The sequence below is a fragment of the Notamacropus eugenii genome, chromosome 2 (genome assembly GCF_028372415.1).
Source record: "Notamacropus eugenii isolate mMacEug1 chromosome 2, mMacEug1.pri_v2, whole genome shotgun sequence".
Lineage (NCBI taxonomy): Eukaryota > Metazoa > Chordata > Mammalia > Diprotodontia > Macropodidae > Notamacropus > Notamacropus eugenii.
Genome location: NC_092873.1, coordinates 355,169,095 through 355,193,363, shown reverse-complemented (window position 1 = coordinate 355,193,363; position 24,269 = coordinate 355,169,095). Strand labels below are relative to the sequence as shown.

Here is a 24,269-nt window from a genome sequence, read left to right as displayed (position 1 = left end):
AGAGGATGGGACAGAAATTGTAGACTTGGCTTGGTATCAATTGCCCAGTCTCCTCTTGGGGAGTGAGGCAGGAGACAGACATTTCTGGAGCCCTCAGCACTCCCGATGCACCTTCAGAGGCCAGCCACGTGCACGTGTCACTGGGGTCCCTGCCCAGAGCTGCTAGGAACGGTAGTCTTGCTCTCAGCTCGTCCCTTTCTGCAGAGGGAAGTTTGGGGACATGTTTGTAAACAGATCAGAGCATGTCAGGCTCCAGCAGTGCCCACAGTCTCTCCTCCAGGAGCTGACAGGCTTCATGCCCCACAACTGTCCTTTGTCCTTTCTCCTGGGTGTGCTGGCCTCTCAGCCCTGACACATTCTCTGCCCTCTGGGTTCTCTAAAGAGGTTAACAGCTCTGTATTCCAAACCCCTGGGACCATAAGAGAAAGAGCACATTCCCTTGTTGCCCAACAGTTCCCTCTAGAGAACAGTAACCAGTTTAGTTCAGTGTTCATATGCCGAACCCTTCCTTAGAGAGGTGGGGGAGGGTGGTGGTGGTGGTGTTAATCCCCTCTTTGGTCTTCTGGGCACTGATGACCTTTGTCTGTTGTTTGTCTTTCCTAAGGCCAAGTTGGGCCAAAGCAGCTGTTCCCCAGGAGGTGCCAGCATTGGACAGTGGCCTACTCTCTGGGAAGGGCAGGATCCCTTTAGATTCACTTGCTTGAGCATGGGGAGGTGGGGTAGCTTGGCCTTGGATGAAGGATCAGATCTAGGTTCTCTTCCTATCTCTACTGAGTTCTTACTAGAACCTGGTCAATTCCTTTCCCCTCTTAGGACCTCACTTTTCCCCTCTGTAAAAATAAGGGGTTGGACCTCTCTTAGGTCCCCTCCAGCCTTGAACTCTGCTCCTTAGAGCAGGTGTTAATTATTGCTGTTCTGTTTCATTGTGTCCAACTGTCCAACTCCATTTGGAGTCTTCTTGGCAAAGACACTGGAGTTGTTTGCCATTTCCTTCTACAGATCACTTTGCAAATGAAGAAACTGAGGCAAACAGGGTTAAGTGACTTGCCTAGGGTCACACAACTAGTGTGTGAGGCCAGCATTGAACTTAGAAAAAGGTGACTCTGACAGCAGACCCAGCACTCTACCTAGCTGTTTGTGCTAATTAATACCTTGCACAGTTCCTAGCAGCCCAAGGACCTGAGGGGATGGTAGTGGGTAACCATGGCAGGGCTTTATGGGTGGAAAGGAGCATCATAGCTCTGGAGCAGGAAGAGGTCTTAAAGGTCATGAAGTCTAGTCCCCTCATTTATACAAGGAAGACAGAGCTGGGTAGAGCCCATAGCTCCCCAGTCCCTCTAGGATCAACTGCAGTCCTGAATTTGCTGTTGGTCCCATTTTACATTTTCCACTTTATTCTCTATTAGGCTCTTCCATGAACTTTATGGATTGGCCAGACTGGCCTGTTTCTCAAACCCAACTTGACCTCCTATCTCTGTGCCTTTGCCCAGGCTGTTTCAAAGGCCTAGAATGCACTGTATCCCTCCAGCCCCCAGTCCCACTGCCATCTGTAGCTGACTGCCTAGTCACAGGTCCTACCCTCCCCAACTTCAGTGGCTAGAGAGAAAACAGAAGTGAAGTATCTTGAATCTAGACCCATAACCAAACCTGCCCCCACACACCACCGAACTCAAATGGGGTAGCTTGTGCAAGCACATGGGGCAGAGGAAGGGCAGACATTCTTCCTGGACAAACTAAACCCTGAGCTCAGAGACTGAGGGGATCCCAGGGACAAGAGTGAGCAGTGACCAATTCCACCCCCCCCCCATCCCCTTCCCTGGCCTCTTGGGCTCACCCCAATGACTGCCCCATCCCCGAAGGTCACTCCAACAAAAGGCCAGAGTCAGGCTTGTTCCATTCAGATTTTTAATGAGCTAGGGCGAAGGCCCCGAAGGAAGCACTGGTGGGGGGAGGGAAGGGGAGGCAGGCAAAGTCATATCCCCTCCCTCCACCAGTTTTTGTGGGGAAAAAAAGAGTCCCAGACTCTTTAAATAATCATTATAAAAAAACTGATGGGAAATCTGGAGGACCAATGATTCCCTACCCCACCCACTGGTTACCAGGAGTGCCTGGTCCTGTAACATAGGCCTGGGCCTACTGGGGACACCTCTGCCTGTCACCCCAAGCCCAGACCGCTATCACATCCCAACACTGCTGAGGAGTCAGGAGGTGGTTGCTCTCCCCTCAACTATGTCCTGCCCCCTTGTGGCAGTAAATGTAAATACCAGCAAGACAGACACACCCCTAACCAGCAGAGTGAGTCCTAGAGAGTCTATCCACTCCCTGTCCCATAACACTTGAAAACTAGTCTTTGAGGGACAGACGCTCCCAAGAAACAGTCTGGCTCTGGGGGGTGGGGGAAGGAAGGAGCCCTAAAGCCCCCAAGCCCCTTGTCCAGGGCAGGCTTGTAGTCCAGGCTGAAGAGGAGGATGTCTCTAGGAGTGACGGATAGCCCTGTTGCCCTGTAATGGTGATGGTTGGAGGGCCACTAGGCTTGAGCACATAACTCCCCGACCCGCTGCCGAAGGTGGAAGGCAAATTCAAACATGGTGGCGGCCAGGCTCTGGTGAATGAGGTATCGGGGCAGTCGACCCTAGTTTGAGGATGGGAGGGAGGAGAGTCACCAGACAGGAAGGAGTTCAATGTCTTTTTTGTCCCCCTCCTCCCTCCAGGTTTAGAGAGGGAAAGAGAAGTGGTTCTTGCAAGTCCTCTACCAGAGGATACTAGACTCAGGCTCAGACAGCACTGGCTGGGGGCCTCTTCTGGTCAGACAACAGGGGGAGGGGTTAGGTAGCTTAGGGAGGGGCCTAGCTCTGAGAACACTGTTCTGCAGCCCTGGCTTTAGCCCCACAGAGCTGGGAGGGGAGTGAGATGAAGGAGGAGGAGCATCCCCAAGTTCCACTGGGGTAGGAAATGGTACGGAAGGAGGCATGCTGTACTTTTGTGGGACAGGGGGTCTGTAGGATTCACATGGTCCCACTTCTAGGGTACCTTGAGATCTGTGTTGAGGACCCAGACAAAGGTGCAGACTCGAGGGTTGTTAGGCGACTTGAGAACAATGAAGCCACCAGGTCCATTCTCACCCCTGGGGAGCAGAACAGAGTAAGGCACAGTCTGAGCACACTGCACCACATCCTACCTGAATGACCCACCCCTCCTTTCCTTCCTCCTGACCCTGAGTTGGGGAGGAGGTAAGAAGTGATAAGGTGCTGCTGGGGAGCACCCAAAGATCCCCGATCCAGGGGAGAACCTCGGAGGCACGAGTCCCCATTCTTGGTTCTTCCACCTGAAGCTCAAGCCTGGCTCATCCGTGTCTCTGTTCCAGTGACTCAATCCCAGCCCCAAAGGGACAATCATTCTTGGTTACCCTCTTCTGAGGTCTGGGGTCTCCTCCCATCAGCCTGGCTTTCTGAGGAACATCGGCAGCAAGATTGCCATGGGGGCTTTGTAAGGGCAGGGCCCAAGGAAAGACTTTGTTGTCCCTAAGGCAGAGACCCTGGAGGGGGCAGGTGGACTCGGAACTAGAGCTGTTTGCTCCCTCACTGTAGGGACTGAAATAAGAGATAGGAGTAACACAAGGGCTTAATGTGAAGGAGGGATATCTAAGTGAAAGTGTGAGGACAGCTCAGAATGGTTGACAGTGGAAGATTATGCCCTCCTCACTTCTGGCAGCTTTGGAGCTTCATAAAGAGACAGAGAGATGCTCAAGGTCATGAAGGAGCCACCTGCAAGTCACACAGCTGAGAACAGCCTCCTGTCTCCGAAGCCCTCCCCTTTCTTTTTGCAGCTGCCCCCCCTCCCCCAGGGGCCTGATGGTGGTGTTTGTCCTTCCCTCTCCTGACCTCTCTGGGTATCCAACAGCAGTGTCTGTCCTCCCTTCTCCTGCCCTCTCTGGGTGCCCAATGGCAGTGTTTGTCCACCCCTCTTCTGCCCTCCCTAGGGAGCTGCCTACTCTAGACTCCACAGACAGGATTCCTGACTTCCCTCAATCATTCCTCTCATTGCTGGGCTCCAGCAACTGTGCCCACAGTGACCAGTGGAGAGTGCCCAGAGGCATTAAGCAGCTTAGTGGTTGATCCAGTGACGTGCAGAAGGTTTGGGAACATGAACACAGGGCAGGGACTGGGGGGCATTTAAAGGACATTAACACCATACAAGTTGCCCTAAAGTTCCTGCTGAGACACATCTGGGGATGGAGCCATTCTGCTCAGAGAAAGGACTGGCTGAAATGACCTTGAGGGCCTCACCTGACATATTTGTGAAGTGGGGGCTTGGCAAAGTGGGTGGTAGCAATGCCTGAGGAGAGGTATCTGTCTCTCCGCCTCTCAATTCTACGCACATTCACAAAGTCCCTGGGAGAATAAAGGAAGTAAGAGATTAAGTTTAAGATGAGATCACACCCCAAGAAAGCAGAAAGATAATGGCTGCAGCAGGAGCAGTCAGAATTGGGGGTGGGATAGAAGAGACAGAGGAAGAGAAGAGAGATGGGGAGGGAGCAGGGAGAAGTGGGGGATGGGGAAGGAGAGAAGTAGAAAGTGTGAGAGAATGTGAGAATTAGGAAGAAAGGTAGGGCAGCAGCCTTTACCTGGGGGAGACCACCCCTCCTGCGGCCCCTGAAGATACATCATAGGTGATAAGAGTGTTGTCTTCCACTCGATGAAGGATCTGTGGTTCAGGAGACAATCAATTTGACCCTCTACTAGGCATGACCTAGGGGCTCAGCATTTTGGTACTGAGAGGAGGCTGTGGAGGGAGGGCAGGGGTCCCAGTGCCTCTGGTTCCATCACAGATCAGGAACCAAGGCACCTTCCCTCCATTCCTACCCCAGAACTTCAATGTTCCCCTCTACTAATCCGGGTAAGTTTCCTTCTTGGAAGGTGAGCAGTCCCAGGTCCCCTGGTCAGCGGAGAGACTTGGAGGTCTGGGTGAAGACAGCCCCTTGGCAGACGCACCTGGCAAGCATTCACAGTCTTGTTCCACAGGACCATTTTCTCAGGCTGCAGGATGACCTCCTGGTACACTAGCTCAGCTGGACACTGCAGGAATGCCTGATGGAGAGGCAAAGGCAAGCACACAGCTGGCTAACCTGCCTCTCAGCCCCAGGGGCAGGAAAGCCATGGCCCTGCTTAAGCAGCCCCAGTGGCCCATCTCTTGATCCCTCCCATCTGGGAATCTCAAAGGCCCCCTTACTTGCTTCTGTACTTTCTTCTTGATAGGATTTCAGAACCAGGAAGGGCTTGGGAGGTCATTCAGTCCAATCCAGAGCTAAGCAGAAATCCCTGTTACCATCCCTATCCTCCCAACTTCCAAGTAGTTACCCAGAGTCTGCCTGACAACTGCTAGGGGACAGGAAACTCACTACCTCCTGAAGCAGCCCTTTTCACTTTGGGACAACTCTTTTTGTGAGGGGGCTTTCCCTTAATTAGCCTGAAATCCACCTCTCTACACCTTCCATTCACTGATCCTGGCTATGCTTTTTAGGGCCAAGGAGAACAAAGCCAAGCCTCCTTCCACATGACAGCCCCTCAAATATCTGGGGACAGCAAGGACCTTCTTTTGGGATCACTGATCAGATGATCTCTGCAACGCCGGGTGGTCTGGCAGGTACTAGATGTATGCCAGTTGTATGTTTAGGGGTGGGGCTGCAACTTGGATCACATCTCACCTTGAGGATGAAGGTCTTGCCATGGAAAGGAATTTCAATAGTGTACACTGTGTCCCCATACTCCTGGTGTAGAGAGAGGAAAGGAAGTTGGAGAGAGAAGGCAGCAATGAGGGGCAGGGTAGCTGAGGATGACTGTCACAGGGCTGAGAGAAGAAGGGGATTAAGGAAGGGAAGGCAGAGAGGGCTGGGGTGATGGCAAGGCCCTGGCATGGAGATAACATCCCTGGCCCAGTGACAACAGCTGGGACACTCCACAAGAGTCAGCAGAGGATTACTCTGCCTCTTCCTATGACATCACAGAGGAAAGGGAGGGAAGGCTGGAATCCAACCTGGGGATCACAGAGAGCATCAGTCCCTCCAAGACCCAGAGGGGAGGCATGGATCTGCTTTTCTGGGGCAAGAATTCAGCCTTAAACTAGCAATCCTGTGCCACCACTGCCGGTCTACTTTTCACGGGCAGCTCCCCCATTGCTCCCACCTCACAAAGCCAGGGCTAGCTTTGGGCTCACGTTATTCTTTTCAAACTTCCAATTCTCCTCTTGAGCCAGGATCTGATCCACCACCTCCATGGCTTCCTTCCCCTGCTGGATATACTCCCGATCCTAGTACAATCCATGTGGGCATTACTCAAACAGGTCCACACAACGTTCTCCCTTCCCCCTCCCGCCCTAGAAGAGGCAGGTGGGGAGGAGGGGTATGGGAAGAGGAAGGGGGCCTAGCATCTATAAGGAAGCACAGTTTCCTGTCTCCCAGCATTACTCCTCATTCTCCCTCTCTAAGACAGATCCCACCCACCTTGCTTCTCTTCATTCTTTCCTATGTTTCCCTCAACAGACGTCAATGACTACAATCCAGTTACGGATTCTAGCCCCATCACCCCAGCCCCCTCTGCCCCCTCCATGCAACCTCTTTTATCTGAATCCCCCCCCCACCCCTAGTACTGCTCAGGCTGAAAAGGAACAGATATTTTTGACCCAAGACCTCTTGTCTAAAGCCCCTTCTTAATCTGTCTCTCTCAAAGACAAGTGACCCTTTTCCTCAAGGTCACTATTCTAAAGGGCCAGGTCTGGGGTTGTTGGAGAAGGGAATGATGAATACCTGGCTAGAGAAGCCTTTCCTCCCAGCTCCTTCATCATCAGATTCATTGTCAGATCCTAAAGAAGCCAAGTGGAGAGAGGGATCAATGTAAGGGGGGGAAGAGGGCTTCCATATATCTGTATGTGGGAGAGAAGCCCTCTCCGTCTGGAATCTGAAAGAGGAACCCTAAGATTGCCTCTCTTCCTTCCTTTGCCCTCCCATTTCCACACAGATCCAATGACTGAAGGCCAGCTTCCTTCTCACCCCATCTCCAGGAGGGCTAGAGGAGGAAAGTGGGGAGAAGCTACATGACTCACCTGCAAATGACTCTGGAGGAGAATAGAACTGGCCTTCAGACAAGGCCCCAGGGAAGAGCAGGGGGCCTCGGACAGCAGCAGCTTGGGCAGCCAGATACCCTGGGGGATAGATCCACAGATGCTTTGTTCCCTTTCCTGGAGTGCCCTCCCCATCCTCCCTTCAGCACAGCGCTAACCCCCAGATCTATCCATGGAAAAGCATGTCTCCTGGGATTTATAGGGCTGGCTCAGGGGCCACACCTGTCATATTTTTTTTTACCTATCCCAGGGTGACAGTGACAAGCAAAATGACAAGGGAAAGAAGACTCCAGACATAAGGAAAACTGGGAGTCTGACAGCCACTGGTGAGAGGTCATCAGCTGAGACACTTGGGAGAAAAATCCCAAGACTTTTCCATTTGTTCCTGGACTTCTCACAAGCACCAGAAGGATTTTCTCCATAGGCACAGCACTCTTCCCCAAGACACTTTCCCCTTGGCCCTGCCAATCACTGGGTCATAGGATTTAGAGCAAGAAGCAACCTTACACATAGTCTAGTCCACTCTCCTCACTGAAAGATGAGGAAACTAAGGCCTGGAAATGTAAAAGTGATTGGCCAAGATGACCCAGGTAGAAAGGGGCAGAACTAAGCTTCAGGTCCTGGGACTTCAATTTAGGGCTCGCCCCATTCCATTCTGCTTCCTCCTCATGGAACTCACATCGCTCCTCCTCTGCCTCCTGTGTCAAGACCTTGAAGTCAAAAAACCAGGTTTCCAGCCAGGCGATGACGAAGGAAATGATGGGGAGCACGTAGCCAAAGGCGCCTTTGCTGAGCAGCTGGGGAGAGGCAGCTGGGCTTGGTGAGGGGTGTGCCGCCCCACCCCCAATGCTCTACCCCTGGGAAGGCCAAAGCTGGCCCGCTGTGCATGTGTGTGAGGATGGGCCCTTTCCCTGATCTCAACAGCTCAGGAGCCCTCTGCTTACTCTCCACAGTGGGAGATGGGCAGCTACTACAGCAGGAGTGACTTTGGTTGGACCTAAGGGAGAGGGATTCCTGAAATCGTAGAGGCTTCAGGAAAGGGACGGGATAGAGGAGGAATTTCCTTCTCTGGAGATGATTGGGACAGGACCCCAACCCCAATTTACTCAAATATAACTATACAAAGAGAAAGGACATAATGAGTTCAGTTGGACTGAACCACTGGAAGGCATCCTTTGTCCACGTTCCACCAGAGTCCCTAATATAGCATCCCTGACAATAAGGGGCATATTTCCAAACCTCTTCCTCTCCAAGATTCTCATCCCTTTCCCCACAAACTCCATCTAGGATCACTGACCTGAGAGAGGATGACCTTGACAATGAGGAAGGCACTGGACACAAGTGTGGTAATCTGGTCAGAACAGGGAGAAGAGAAGCCAGGACTTCAGGCCCCTCTTCCACATGTTCTCCCATTCCCACAATGTCAAATGGGGCAATGTATTCCGCGGAGGGGCTCCTCAACATGGACTGGGCATGGGGCTTGACATCTTACCGCGATCACCCACCAGTGTCGAAGCCTCAGCACAGCGTAGCCCATCAGCAGCCCCGAAAACCGAAAGAAGGCTAGAAGCTGGGGGAGGGGGCCATGGATAAAGGAAATTCAATCAACATTCACATATTAGATGAGTGGGCAACATGCATCCCAGTCCTGTACTTGGTATTCCAGGTAATACAGGATTGGACATGGTGCCCATCCCCAACCATGGGAGCTTACACTCAAACTGGAAATGAATCCTCTCTCACTTCCCGGGTAAATCTGATTGACTCTCTCCTTCCATGGAACTAAGGGGTTGGAGCCACACACTTCCTTTCAGCAGCTTTCCCAAACAAAGCCTGTCCACTCCAGGAGAGACCTTGGCCCTTAAAGAGCACACCTCACCCAACCACCATGTGTTTACGTGCTTGGGGAAGGCTCTGTATGTCTTCCCCAAGAGGCTGGGAGCTTCCCAGGGGCAGGGGCTAGGTGTTTCCCCCCATCAGACTGGGAGGAAAAATGCTGAGTGAAAAGGAATAAGGGGAGAGGGAGAAGAAAAACCGAAGAATGCTCTGAAAGCTGCCAACAGCTGCCTCCTCCACATCTGGGCCACTCACAAAAATATCAAAGAAGGAGGTTTTGAAGCTGTAGTTGATGATCTCTTCCTCTAGATTCTTCTTGATGCCCGTCTTTGTCTGGGAGTGAATAACAGAGAAGGAGAGGGTGAACTGGCCGAACCAGGACTGGTTCCCTTGCCCCCCGCTCATCCCCCAACCCCTCAAGGCTTTGTCTTCTGCCAAAAATGTCAATGGGCAAAAGAAACTTGTGGTGTGAGCAGATTAGTGAATTCTAAATCCCCTCTATGACACCTGACATAAAACCTGGACCTGGGGTGGGGAACCTTTGGCCTCAAGGCCACATGTGGCCTCTAGGTTCCAGGTTCCCTAGCTCTACTTATATCCATGTTTCTGAAGCATGAAGTAGGCTCATAGAACAGGCAAGCAGTTCTGGACAACTCAAATCCAAGAACTTATGGCTCCAGGGTCACTCAGCTCCAAGGGAGGGAGAGTGGAAGGAGAAGTTGGTGGCAGGCTGGGGACTTTTGTTTCCAAGGCAACCCCGACTGGCAGAAGCAAGTTTAAGCAACCTCTGAGTTTGTATATGTGAGAATTACACAAGATTGACGTGTGGACAGAACAGAGACAGGGATAAGGAGATCTGCACAGCCTTCCTTCCCCTATAAGGACGTAGGAGGCATGATTCTTAGGTCCACCTCTCATACAGAAGGACATGGATCAGATCTCGTTGAACACAATATTTGCATAACTTAATATCCCTCCATCTTCCCAGCCAACAATCCATCTAGGGAGTCAGAGGGGGCTTGAGGGCAGGGGATGGGAAGAGAAAGGGTATTGGGTAGTGGTGTCAGACAGAGCCCCAGGTGGTAAATCAGCTGATTAGATTTGCATCTAATGGAGAGAATCCATCACTCTGCCTGGTTGGCCAGGATGAAGGAATAAATAGTTGTGTTGTACTTCTCCCTTATCCCCAACCACATACATGTAGTTTAATACAGTCAGTATTCCCCTTTCCATGAGAAAAGGACTTTGAGGAGATGGAGCCCTCTCTAATTCTGGCTAAGATATCTAGACTAGAAAGTGAGTATGAGAGAGGGGGCATATGGAGGGCAATCCAGGAATGATTAGAGCCCAACTGTCTGAGCATGGTAGAACCTGGCCACCACAATTCAAATGAGGCAGCTAGTGCAAGAAAGAAGGCAGCTGCCCCCACCAGCAATGCCCTCTGTGGCACAGTGGACAAAGCAACGGCCTGGGAGTTAGGATGCCTGGGTTCTAACCTGCTTACAAGTTCTACGACCTTGGGTAAGGCACTTTGCCTTTGTAGGCTTCAGTTCCCTCTGTAGAAATGAGAGTACCATAGGCCCTGCTTACCTCACAAGGTGGTTGTGAGATACAAACGAAATCACATGTGGAGGGACTCTGAAAACTGCCAAGTGCTACAAGAACTGAAAGCAGTGGTATTATTCTCCTCGTGCTTCTCTGAATCTTCTTCCTCCTCAAACCCAGAAACTACGGCTGCTCCTGGGACTCTGCCTGCTGACCCTTCAGAGAAATCCTTTTATTTTCTGGTTTTGTCTGTTTTTTACCCTCTGTGCTGATGGTAGATCTGAAATACGGGGACCTGGGTTCTAATCCTGGCCCTGTCATTAACTAGCCTGTGGCCTCTGAGGAACCAACTTTTCTCCTGGGGGCCTCAGAAACCTCTCCGTCCCCATCTCTAACAGCTGTTCCAACTTCCTAACTCTTAAAATCTCTGTCTCCAATCTTAACCTGTCCCAAGACAGGCTTGGGGACTGTAAAATCCTACCAGGATTAGTGGTCTACCCTCGTAGGTCATCCTGCTTCTAGGTTTACCTTAGGAAAATCTAGACCATCCACTCCCATCAGACTAAAGCACAGTTCTCAGCAAATTAGCCTCTATTCAAACACCTCCAAGCTGCCTCCAAGATATCTCTAAATGACTCTGTCTGGTACTTCTAGCTCTTTACAATCTGGTCCCAACCTACCTTTCCAGTTTAGTCTAACCCTACTCTAGCCTATTACACAAATAATAAAAAATTACTCTGTTGTCTGCCAGACACATCATGTCCATGCCTGACTTCCTGTCTTATCACTCTCCTTCCTCTGCCTGAAATGCTTGGCCTCTTCTTCTGCATGGTGAAAACCTGTTCATCTTTGAAAGCCTAGCTTCCTCCATGAAGCCTTTCCCAGCCCAGCCTCGCCCACAGGAATATCTATGGCCTGGGTCACACACTTCACCTCTCCTAGACAGGCTGCTAGTGAAAGTTATCATTGTGACTAGTGTATGTAAAGTCAAGTTGGAACTCTGGTAAGTACCTGCCAGAGTATAAGCTGTGTTCCCAGAGCCTAGAACTGGGCCTTGCATGCAGAGGGCACTTGGAAAATGTCTGCTGAAGGTGGCAGTCACTATGAAAATGAACTGAGTTTAGTCCATTCCTCCGTCTTGGGGAAGATGGAATCTAACAAAGTCTGGACTGATGGAAGTTTCCCTGGAGAGAAGGATGATGATCACTGAAAAGAGGGGTGAGAGGAGAAGCACAGAATTGGAATTCAGAGTCAGGGAACCAAAGAACCACAGAAGAAGTGAACTGAAGGGGACCTGAAGGTCTGACACTCCCGTTTTACAGAGGAGGAAACTGAGGTCCAAAGGATGATGTGCACAAGGGGGCAGAGGCAATTTGTAGACTGCCCGCCTCCTGACCCAGCACTCTCTACACCACACAACCTTTTTACTTTCTAAGATACTTTGCCTCTGTTCTTTCATTTTATCCTTAAGCCTTTCTGTGGGATGGGAGAAAGAAGGGGGGGAAAATGCTCTCTCACTGTCGACAGATTAAAGTCCAGAGACTCCAAGGTCACAAAGCAAATTGTCAACTACATCAGGATTCAAATCTAGAATCAAAGAATATTAGAGATAGGACATGGGGCAGGGGGGCATTGACAATCTCCACTTCTATCCCACCCTCATTTTAAAGAAGGTTAGCCGAAGCCTAGAGGGGTATGTCTGTCCCAGGGACTAGGCACACCCACGTACATTCAGCTCAATGATCCAGAGCAGAGCAATGAACAGCAGGTCGAAGGTGACAAAGAGGCAGAAGGTTCGGCGGACGTCCGAAATGGCCCTGCGGTTCTCTGGAAGGCGTGGGAAGAAGGATGGCTGGAAACTCTGGCTTCTGGGCAGTGAGGAGCTCAAGGAGGCCACAGCAGGAAGACTTTGCTCCAAGTCCCTTGATGAGTTAACAGGCAGCTTGGTCATCCTGGTGGGACTTCCTCTCCCCTCACTGGAGGGGAGGAAGAACTTTCAGCAATGTATCTGTAAAGGTGAAGGGGGGAGATGCTAGAAAGAGCAAGAATGATCTATTGGGATGGGCAGTGTTTGGGACCCAAATCTGGGGCCTTGGCACCTGTAGATTCCCCATTAAATGGCCCCTAGTTCTATGTCCCTCTGCTCCCAACAACCCTTCTCCCACACAGCTTGCCAGACCCTCCTCCTTCCATTATAGTCTTCTAGAGTCCCCTCCCCTCCCCAAATTCACAGCAACTGTGTAATTATCCGATCCAAGTCCCTAGACTTTTAGAATCTTTTTCTTTTTTAGCAAACTACTGGCCCACACCCATCCTCACCCCCACGGTTGTCCCTTGAGATCTGAGCCTCCTCTTCTCCATACTCACTATCCAATCCCTTCCTGGGGCACTCCCAAGAGTCCAGTCCAGCCCAATGCCGGCCAGGCTGTTGTGCTCTGCCAACAGCCTGGCCCCCTCCCTAGGAGGAGGGAGCCCAAGCTCTGTTCTTTGTTTGCTGAGGACAAAGCCACATTCCCTTCCCCCTCTCTCCTGGCAACTCTGGGGGTGGGGGGGAGATGGGGACTGGGTGGAGGGAGGACACTTCTCAGAGAATTCTTTAATTCTTTATGTGGGTAAAGATCATCACGAGAGCAGGACCAACTTGCTAACAGTTGGTGGTGAGGGTAGAGGTGGAAGATATCGTTTGCCTCCCTCCCTACTACCTGTGGTTGCTTCCCTGATTCTTGAGGAGGGAGTCAGAAGCAGCATACACATCCCCAAGATCTAGCCTGAGAAACAACAAGGATGTGGGGCATGGTGCACCATGGAGCCCCAATCCAAGGCACTGATAACATCACCACGACCACTCAACATTTTCTTAGAGTTTTCTATTTCCAAAGCACTCTCACATACAGTAGTGCATTGTGAAGAAGGCATTGAGCAGGGGCTCATGTTTATGTAGCACTTTTTTTTGCAAAGGGTTTTACTCCTTTAATTATCTCCTTTGAGACACATAGCAGCCCTGTAAAGTAAGGACCATTATTACCTCCATTTTATAGGTGAGGAAATTGGGGTTGACAGCTGTTAAGTGTTTGGAGGAAGGGGCATTCAAGCCCAGGTCTTCCTGAGTCCAGATCCAACATTCCATCAGATGTGCCCTAAGGCCTCTTGGGTACTGCAGGTACTATTACCTCATTTTGCTAATTTGGAAACTTAGGCTCAGACAGGTTGAATCATCAGCTCAATATCTAGCTATTGTCTATGACTGGAGTGGCCTCGAGGTTGCAGGTTCCCCACCCGTGGTCTATGATCTCCTTAGAGATCCCAGAATGCAATAACTCCAGAAAGAAGTCTGATGCTCCTTCCCTTTCTCTGATATCCCTACCTTCAACTCTTTAATTGTTTAGGGGGCTGTAAATGGGGAAGATCAGAGATTGAGGGGTGCTGGGATTCAATTCAAATAATGTTCTTTGGTAAGTGGTCAGGCTAGAAAGATATGCTACAACCTCTTCTTTCCATTTCTCCCTCACTTTTCCTGAAACCATCTCTGTTCCACCTCCTTCCAAAGGGATGGAGTCTGATGAATCACAAGTGAGGGACTACAATGACCACACTGAGGATCTCCTTGTAGGAGGGAAGGGGGAAACTGGATTTTCTGCTCCTGATCTCAGGGTGCAGGAGCCAAACAAACTTATTCTAAAAGCTCATTTATCGTCAGGGCCACTCGAGGTAGTTAAGGTGACAACAGAGACACAAGCAACTGGCCTGTTACATGAGATTAATCAGGGTCTGCTTCTCCCCTTTCTCTACTATATCCCTGCATCTCCCTCACCCTCAATAATCTATCATGTGATATTGGGTTGGGGAGGTGCTTTGGACAAGTGAGCTTGTCTGTACCCTGGTCTCTGAGCAAGACCACATCTAACTCTGCGCCAACCAGTAAGAGTGATTCTGTCCTTAAAAGATCTCAGATTTTTAAAAACCACTGAAGCTCTCCCAAGGTAATCAGGGGAACTGACATCCCCAAGCCCCTCAGGAAAACCTGGAAGCCAACTCTTCATCCTATCCCCCTGCCCAAATATCTCTTTGCATTAAAAGCAAGCTCAGTCTACATACATATGGGGAGCATGGGCAGCACTGCGGGGAGTGGGAGTAGGCAAAAGGCAGTTTTGCTGTTGGGACATGTGTGTTTCTGTGGCTTCTAAGAATGGGACCCAGGAGTCCTATCCCCAAGGGAGAACAAGGTGGTCATTTGTACCCTGCTCAAAAATGCTTCTTCCCACTGACAGAGAAAGCTTCCCAGGGAGTGATTTTATCCTGAGTTGGGGTTCCATTATCCATGGGGCTGTACTAATTTGTTGAGGGGGGGTGTGTGTGCAACATCTAGGATGGAAGACATGATGACTGGTGAGCATCAGAACATTGATAAATGTGCATCCTTCACTCCCTTTGAAAGAGGAAGCTCCAGGGAGCATGGCACTTGCTAACATCTCTCTGTCTTTACTACATCCGCTTCTCCTTTCTGCTTCCTCCATGTCTCTCCTCTCATCATGCCTCCTTCTCTCATCACATTTCTCCTCATCATCTCCTTCCTCTCCTCCTTCATCTGTGTCTAAGTACGTATTCCTCCTCTTTATCTCTCTGCTTCTCAGATCTGTCTCTTTTTCTTTTATCTCTAAGTCTCTCCTCTAAACTAACTCTGTATGTATGTCTCTCTGTGTATGTCTTCTTTCCTTCAAAGTCACTTTTTCTTCCTCATTTTCCCTTCCCTCCCCCCTCCCTTCAAGAGCAAATACAAATGACAACAGGTTGGGCATGAGATAGTATAGCATCAACACTCACTCACACCCCCAGATAAACCCAGGAAAAGCGAGACACAAAGGAGGGGAGGGGGAAGAATGAGGAGGGGGTAGGATGTCAGAGATAAGACTGGAGGAGGAAATGTAAGCAACTGGAGAATCAAATACTGTGCCTTAAAAAAATGTAGAAAGAATTGGGGGGTGGGGAGGGCTGGCCAAAAGTCAGAGAAAGGAGTTTCTATCATTTCAAGGCCCTGACTCCCTTTCTTGAGTACTGGGTTCCAATCTTTTTAGGCAGGTAGAGACGTGGCTTGGAACTCAGGAAATCCAAGATCTTCAGAGAATCATGCTTCTGGTCTGGATTCTGTCACCAAGCTGTGTCCTTAGGCATGTCATTCCTCCTCAGTGGCCTCCTCTGTAAACTAAGAGGTTTGAACTTATCTCTAAGGACTACCAGCCCTGACGTTCTAAGGTTCTCTGAAGTCAGGAACAACTGAATTCTCAGTCTGCAAACAGAGCTCATAGATCCCTAAGGCTTCCTTCTGACCTACTCTACTCTTTCCACTAGGCCAAGGGAGGCAGGACAGAGAAAGATAGCAAGGGCAGAAGCTGGCTGTTTTTGCTCTATTATCGGAGCACTCTTTAGAATTTTAATATAACTTGCCCCAATTTGTTACATGGGCAGTTCAGTGGGCACAAGCCTAGTTTTTGCAGTAGCCTTCTTAGATCAATCTGTGTTTTTCATACGAACAGAGGAAAGGCAAGGGGGGAGTGCTGGGGTGCTAGAGACAGTCTGCCTCTCGCTCACCCCTCTGAGAAGCAGTAAGCCCTCTGGCCCCCAGCTCAGCCAGCCTACTGCTAAGGTCCCTGTGACAGTCTCTGGTACAAGCCGGCCACCCCTCCCTAGCACTGGCAGAGTGTCATAAAAGCAGGGCGAGAACGAGTCCGCCTGAGATGGCTGCAGATTTGACACTCAATTTGTTAGCGGGAATTGAAGGCAAGAAGGGGAGTGTTGGAAGTTTTAACATCCTACAATGGAGAAGGAAAGCAATGGGATCAGAGGAGCTGGATTCAAATTCCACTTCTGATACCTGCAACCCTGAGTAAGTCACTTAACCTCCCTGGGCCTCAGTATTCTCATCTGAAAAATGAAAGGGTTGAACTGGAGAGCTCCTGAGATCTGTGTTCCTATAAACTTCAGACTCACAGAATGTCAGAGCTGGAAGGGGCCATTGAGTTTATCTTGGTCAAGGTTTATCAAATTTTTCTAATCACAGGCCCCTTTTGGCAGTTTGGTGGAGCCTATGGATCCCTTCTCACAATAATGTTTTGAAATGCACAAAATAAAATATGTGGAATAACAAAGAAAATCAATTACTTTGAAATAAAAATCTAATTTTCCCCCCATATAATTTCACAAACCTACCAATGGGAGGCCACTGACCCTTAGGTTAAGAACCACTGATGGAGGCTGATTCTCTCATTTAACAGTAAAGTCAAGCTTGACAGATAGGTAGCTAGAGAGAGAAAGTCACAGAAAAACAGAAACCAGAAACCATTCTCTTCCCCCTTTCCCTAGGAAAAGCTAAAACCTAGTTCAAGATGTAAGAGTACAAGTAGAATTCCCTTGTGTAGGGCTTTTGACAAGAGATTTCTGGGTGGGAGGTAATTAGCAGGGTGCCCAAAAGAAGGGCACTCCCTTTTCTGTTTGTCCAAAGCTCCTAACCCAACCCTTTACTGCTCCTATCAGGTAAATCTTTCTGACCATTCTCCCCCATCTTTGCCTAAAGTGTGATTCTACCCCTTGACACACACCAGACCAGCTGACTAGTCACAACTGTCCTCTGAAGCCACAGAGCCTGCCTGACTCTTGAAGGGGAAGTTTCTCCCAGAGGAGGAAGTGAGCTGGTCTTGAGGCCCAGGGTATTCCCATGCCCATTCATCTGGTCTACAGCCCTCTTCCTGGACAAGGGCAAGAGTAAATGTAAATAGGCAGTCTGCTTTAAATTTCTCGTTTTCTGATAACAATTCTGCAAGGTAGGTGTATTATCTTCATATTACAAATGAGGAACCTGACAGAGAGGTTAAGTGATTTGCCCAGGTCAGAGTGAGGATTCAAACTCAGTCCTGTCCTAACTTGGAGTCCTATGCTCTTTCTACTGTACCATGCTGCCTTTAGATATGTTAGTGATGACTGGGAAAGACAGAAGTCAGAGACCTTCAGTGCCCAGCTCTGATCTCTGGCCCTAACCAAGCTTTCTCCAACTAGCTGGGTGAGGCCTGGAGGTTGCAGGGGAAGAGTTTCCTTACTGCATCATGCCCTGCTTTGGGGAGAGGGGAAGGAGCTCCTGGAACATTCGTTATACTCAGCTCTCTGAGAGGCTTGAAAACAAATTCAAGTCTTACCTCCAATGACCCAGGCTCCTCCTTTTGTGCACTTTCTTCCCTGTGAGGAGTTGGGGGAGTCAGAGCCACATCTATTTTATGAGTATCTCCCTCCCAACCCCTGTCATCCTGTTAATGCTTTCAGCAGTTATTAGCAGCCGATTTAGCACGACACAGCACAGGCCCCTGGCTCACACCCTAAGTCAGCCTGCCCCCACTCCCCTCTAAAACACACATGTTCTCTGAAATCACACCTCAGATCTACTCTCATAGTGTAGAGTCAGCCCCAAATGTCTGTCTCTTCTACCCTCCCACCCCTCCTCAGCAGGGTATAGATTTCAAGCTTTGTCTCACAGGCTAATCACCCAGTTCTTACTTGTAAACTCCACTTTTTTCTAATGTCTCCCCCACCAAACCCCCAAGTCAACCAATTTCCTCTGCGTCCCCCACACTGAGAAAGAGGTTGAACTAAAGTCCTTCATTCAGGGGTCCTGATCTGCCAGCTACTCCATGCTTACTGGGGGTGGGGCTCCCACAATCCACGTGAATGATGAAGATCCATAAGTAACCAGGCTTTGTTTCCTAACCACTTTGCTCTCACAATCCCCCCAACTCCAACACACACAATGGAGCAATAATGAGGAGCTTTGCTCCTTCTCTCTCCCTTCACCATAACCTGGGACAAAGAAGAAAGTGGTTTGAGGCTGGAGAAGCCACACCCTAAAAAATAGTCTGGTCCACCCCACCTCCACCACTGATACCCAGCATGGATGCAGTTGCTGGGGGCCTGTCTTGTTCTTCCCCCTGGTTCTCCCCCAGCCCTGTACACAGCCCATATTGCCTTCATGAGGGCAGTGATGGTTGGCTAAGCTGGATGGAATATAGCTGAGAACATCTAAGACAAGCCATCTTCCTGGGAAACAGATAGAACGAGGAAACAGGTATGATTCCATGGGAGGGGTCAGTTTCCACTGAAAAAGTGTATGTAAATGCACAGAATTCACTTTTTATAGCCATACTGATCTGACTGTAATCTCCACCTGGATAGGGGAACTATGAGAGAGTCTCTTAAATCTGGTCAGGTGAAAACAGGCTAGTGCCCTGAAAGGTAAGAGAGCTTCCAGGTGCCAGAGACCAATGCTGGGCTGGGGTGCTAACGGGGAAAAGATCTACTGCACTTTTCCCAGTTTCAAAAAAGAAATGGAGGATGGAAATGGCTAGGCAGCAGGACACCTTTGCCTCATCCCTCAACTCAACACCATGGCCTGTTGCAGAAAACCTTCACTGCTAAATCTAGTTCCTCAGAGGACCCTGCACTGTCCTTTTTGAGACAGAGCAGAAACAGTTAAGAGTGGAGAGGGAAGCTACCAACTTTTGATGGCGCCAACCTCACCTTTCCACTGCCCAGACTTCTCAGAAGAAGCTAAAATCCTCCCCATCTTGTAGAGGAACAATCATTTCTCACCAGACCTCCTTTTGTGTCTCTGAGAAAGCCAGATTCCAAGGCTGAACAGGTCACGAAGCTGATTCTGGACTGCATTTCTGCATCCATTTTTAACAAGGGAACAAAGAAGTTCATGTCACTTATTCCTGGGACAGCTGCCTCCTCCCTCTTCTCCCCTACCTGAGGGAGGGCAGAGGGCTCATTTAGGTAAGCAGGAGATCACTAGAGAATCTAAAGAGTGGGGGTGGAGAGGCAAGAAAGACAAGGGGGCATCAGAGATACCAAAAACTGAAACCCTTGTTCATTTTTCTCTCTCAGCTGTGTTTGGAAAGTGCAAGATGGAAAAGAAAAGTAAAAGCAGAAACCAGATTCTCAGATCTGGTTTCTCAGATCCCATTCCCTCATCAATAGCCCAACATCTATTGAAAATAAGTGACTAAGAGTTAAGCACCAAGCACCCTAGCCCAGTACTGGTCCCTGGCACCTGGGAGCTATCTGGTCTTCAGAGATGAGGCTGAGAAGAGCCTATCAAATTCCTCTATAAGGTCAGGACCTCCTCCTCCAAAGTTGGAAGGAATTTAGCTTTTCTAGAGAGCTTAAGCAGTAAAAAGGGAAAGCTGGGCTCCTTCAAAGGTTGCTTTTCCCCTCTACTATATCACTGGGAACCTGTTCCTGCTCCTGATAGGTAAGTAGGTAAGGCTTCTCCCCTCCCCCAAAGTATGAACTGTCTGAGTTCGTTAATTCAGTCGGTTAAACATGCTACTAATGAGGCCAAGGTTCTGGGTTCCTTTGCCCTAAGGGTCAAATCCCTTCACACAAGGTCAAAGTGTTCCAAATGTATACCATGGGCCACCAACATGGGGAACCAAACCATGACATGTGGTTGACTGAGTAGAGTGAAAGAGAAAGAGCCCTAGTTTTGAAGTCAGCACACCTGGGATTGAATTCTAGCCCCTATTAGCCACATCTCCCTTGACAAATCCCTTCACATCTCCCAGTCTCAATTTCCCCATCTGTTAAAATGGAGATAACTACTAGAGAAACAACTCCAAGCATCTATGCTTTTCAGGGATGTATGTCAAGGGTATAACTTTCCTATGGAAAGGACTGCATTTCTGACAATGACGCACAATTTCATTGAGGTCCCAGCTCCTTGTCTTCAGGCTCCTCCCTGAAAGTCTCATTTTTACCTGTAGCTCCAAGACAAACTAGGCTGGGTCCTTATGCAATTTCTTCACCTGAATGCCCATGAGGTGAAGGAGTTCTAAGAGTCCTGTAGAGAGTCATGTTATTTTGGAATACCACTCCAACTCAATCTCATTCATACTAATTCTTCTGGGGTTGCATAACTCTTCGAAGTAAATGGCTGCTGGGACAAATGTCCAAGAATGTCCAAGCTTACTGGTACACCCTAATTTCTTGGAAAAGGAGTTACAAAGCAAGCATACCATTTCTCCATGCTCCTGTTCTGTGACTGGTAGAAGCAAACAACTTTCAGCTACTTACCAGGCGGACAAACAAGTCCTTAACCTCTTCAGGCCTTGTTCACAGCCTTGATTTCCTCCTTTATAAAGTGAACTAAAGGACTTAAGGTCCTTTCCAGGTGCTTTCCTTTTCCATAAGTCCTATGAGGTGAGATAATTAAGGGATAGTGTTCCTGAGAATCCTGGGCTGCATAGGAAAGGTTGGGGGTCAAGAAGTTATTGGTCTACAAGCTAGGTTCCAGCTTCACTGGTCTGCTACATTCCCAGTGTGGCAGGATTGTGGGTAATTTAAGGATCTGAGGGAAAGGAAGCTACTGAACCTTATTGCTGCTTTAGTCATCCCCATTACCCAGATGGGCGCTACCTACATCAAGCTTAAGGATACAACAATCATGAACGCTCCCAGCCCATACACAGATCTCTCAGTTTAAACCTCTTCTAACACCGTAAGGTGGAGGGTAGGGGAAGGTGTCCCTGAGACTCCTCAAGGGGGAGGACGATGGCTCTGTAACCTAGGTTCCAATGGCATTGCTCTTCAGGTGTGTGTCTGGCAGAGTTACAGGTGATAAAAGCACTTGGGGAGCAGGAGAGCATTGATGAGGAGCCTCCTTGCTGCCTTGTGCAACGTTACACTTCCTAATCGCCAAATGCACAAGCCCCTGAAGCAGGACCCCCTCCCCCTGGGAGTCCTGACAGCCCAGGAAGTTGACCGTCCTGGGACTCGAGGGCTGGGAATGGGCCTGGAAAGGACTGGTGACTTAAGGAGTAAGTGGGGGGTGAGAGGGGGGTGTGGAAGGGATGCTGAGCCCCCACGCCCACATCTATTATCCCAACACCCCCTTCTCCTGAGGGTACAGAGCCCCAGCTTTCATACACACACCCACCCCCACAAAGGTGGGACGGGTGGGAGCCCCCCAGGACAGGAAAGTGTCAACAAGTCGGGGGGGGTTAGGATGGGAGGAGGGGGAGGAGCCACATCCTTCCCAACCTGTCATTACGGTCCCCAATCCTGGTATGACTGCCCCCTCCCCCTCTCATCCTGTAGAATCCTAGGTGGGTGATACGGGGGTGGGGAGCAACTTTCCTCCACCTACGAATGGCGCACGCGCCGAAAGAACTCCCCCTACCCGCCCCCCATCTCCCCTCCTAGGCTTCGGGGCGACAAGAGAGAGACGAGAGTGGGCAAAAGCCGGAACCTGGGACGCGGAGGGGTGAGGGCGGGGACGGACGGAGGGAACGAGTACACCAGGCCGGAAGTGGGGGGGAGCAGGCCGAATTGAACATCCCCCACCCGCTCCTCACCTACCTTGGTCCCGTTCTCTTCCCCAGCGCCCGCTAGCTCCATGACGGCTGCGGCTCCGGACCTTCCTCCTTCTCCAGTTCCCGGTGGTCCGGCGCCGGCAGCGGACCAGAGCGGAAGTCCCTAGCCTTACCGGAATCGCTGCTTCCGGGGTTGAGCCCGCCCCCTTGTCCCAGGGCACCCGCAGTGATTCTCGCTAGGTCCCGCCCCTTCTGCAACGCCCCTCCCCCTTGTGCTCGAGTCCTGCCCCCTCTTTCCCCGCTTGCTCCAGTCTAGCCTCAGAACTGGGAGCGTTCAGGAAAGGCTTCCCTTCTCCCCAGAGTGGAGACACCCCAGAATGAGGGCTCGGCAAGAACAGAGGGGATGCTAAGAACTTTCTTCCCTTACCAAAGTGGGGACCAGGCGCCCCCCCTCCCCCGTGGAGGGGTCCATGGCCCGAGGATGATCCACCAGACGATGGGAAGATGGGTCGTCTCACCCTCCAGGAGACAGCCAATCCCGAGGCTTGTCTCCGTCGAGGCCACGCCCACCCTTCCCGGGACTGCACCTCGCGCCCCTTACCCGAATTAGTGGTGACCTAGCCCCCAAACCGGCGCCCAAGGTAGCTGCTGGGCAGGTGCCCCCGGAGAATCCCAGCCCTGTCCCAGCCTGCCCACTAGGGGGGAAACACCTGCTCTAACTGCCCTGAGGAACTGGCCCATTCCCTTCACCAAGATGCTGGTTGTAGGGCAGAGCCAGTCCCTCCGCACGTAGAACTTACAGTCCAGCCAGGGGTGGAAGTCGGGGAAGGCTTCTTGAAGGAGAAGGTTGGAAGTGGACTCTAAAGGATGGGTGAGGAAGGAAAGGGAACATGGTCCTAGAGCAGAACAACAGAGGCGAAAGGGATCACTTAAGTGCCCAGGGAGTTGTTCAATGAGAGGCAGTTGCTGAGTTTGGGGTCAGAAGACTGGTCTGCTGTGGGCAGCTAGGTGGTACAGAGGACAGACTGCTGCATCTGGAGTTAGAAGGATCTGAGTTCCAATGTGAGCCCAGACTCTTACTAGCTGTGTGAGCCGAGGTAAGTCATTTAGCCACTGTTTGTCTCAGTTTCGTCATTTGTAAAATGGAGATAATTATAGCCTCTCCTCAGGGTTGTTGTGAGGATCAAATGAGATAATGATTGTGAAGGATGTTAGCAGAGTACCAGGCATATAGTAAGTTCTATGTAAATGTTAGCTATTATTATTTCTACCTCTGACCTTGGATCATTTAAGCTCTCAGGGCCTCACTTTCCTCATGAGTAAGTTAAGGTTGGACTGGATGATATTTTATATCCCTTCCATCTTTAGATTTAGGGTCCTAAGACCACTCTGTAGTCTGACTTAATTCAGTAAGGGTTACGTGAGACACTTACTATTGGTGTGACTCTGGCTAAGTCACTTAACCCTGTTTACCTCAGTTCCTCATCTGTAAAATGAGCTAGAGAAGGAAATGGCAAACCACTCCAATGACTTTGCCAAGAAAACCCAAAATGGCGTCACAAAGAGTTGGGTATGAGTAAACAACAAAATATGAGATAAGCCTGATTGTGAAATGCCTTGAATGCCTGGAATGCAAAGGAGTCTAGACTTTACTCTGGAGGCAGTAGGGATGCAGTGAAGATTTTTCAAAGAGAGGAGGCATGAGTACTTATGAATAACAAAGATTATTCTAGCAGGGGTGTGCTGAGAAGTGGAATTGACTTGGTAATGGATATGAGAGATATCAGAGATAACCCCATGTTTTTAGCCAAGGAGTCAAATATAATGAATTTGGGTTAGGGCATGTGCAGTTTGAGCTTCTAGAAGAACATTCAGGTAGAGCTATCCTGTCGATTGTTAGAAAAAACAGATCTGGAGCTTAGGAGGAAGGTCAGGGTTGAAGATAACAGATTTGGGAGTCACCTGTGGGAAGGCAATAGTTTAAGTCAGTCAGTCAACAAGCATTTATTAAATACTTCCTATGTGCCTGGCATCGTGTTAAGTGCTGAGGAGGCAAAGAAAGGCTAAAACAGTCCCTTTTCTGGAGGAATTCGCAGTCTGATGAGGGAGACAACATCAAAACTATGTATAAGCAAGATATGTATGGGATAAATGGGAGATACTCTCAGAAGGAAGGCTCTAGCATTAAAGGGGGTAAAGAATAACTTCTTACATAAGCTGAGATTTTAGTTGAGATTTGAAGGAAGCCAGGGGATCCAGTGGGCAGAGGTGAAGAAGGAGAATATTCTAAGTATAGGGGACAGCTGCTGAAAATACCACAAGTCAGGAGATTAAATGTCTTGTCTGCAGCAAGTAGAGCAGCGTCCCTGGATCATAGAGAATGGGGAAAGGAATAAACATAAATAAAACTTATGAAACAAA

At 49.8% G+C, this 24,269-nt stretch overlaps 1 protein-coding gene across 3 annotated transcripts; it reads right to left on the bottom strand.

The window, feature by feature from the left end:
• Positions 1-1,891: 1,891 nt before the first annotated feature.
• STARD3 (StAR related lipid transfer domain containing 3) lies at positions 1,892-22,377 on the bottom strand. 3 transcript variants are annotated; one of them, XM_072646292.1, is made up of 15 exons: positions 22,276-22,377; positions 12,227-12,505; positions 9,208-9,285; positions 8,609-8,686; positions 8,414-8,467; positions 7,796-7,913; positions 7,099-7,197; positions 6,803-6,858; positions 6,214-6,306; positions 5,705-5,767; positions 4,992-5,087; positions 4,625-4,704; positions 4,287-4,391; positions 3,031-3,124; positions 1,892-2,632 (listed from the first exon to the last, which is right to left on the bottom strand). In XM_072646292.1, exons 2-15 carry the CDS (start codon positions 12,446-12,448, stop codon positions 2,528-2,530), a joined length of 1,341 nt encoding a protein of 446 aa, XP_072502393.1. In that variant the 5' UTR covers positions 12,449-12,505; positions 22,276-22,377; the 3' UTR covers positions 1,892-2,527. The 3 variants fall into 3 exon arrangements, with proteins under 3 accessions (XP_072502393.1, XP_072502392.1, XP_072502394.1); XM_072646291.1 differs by lacking the exon at positions 22,276-22,377 and adding an exon at positions 21,895-22,093; XM_072646293.1 differs by lacking the exon at positions 22,276-22,377 and adding an exon at positions 17,682-17,704.
• Between the last annotated feature and the right edge of the window lie 1,892 nt (positions 22,378-24,269).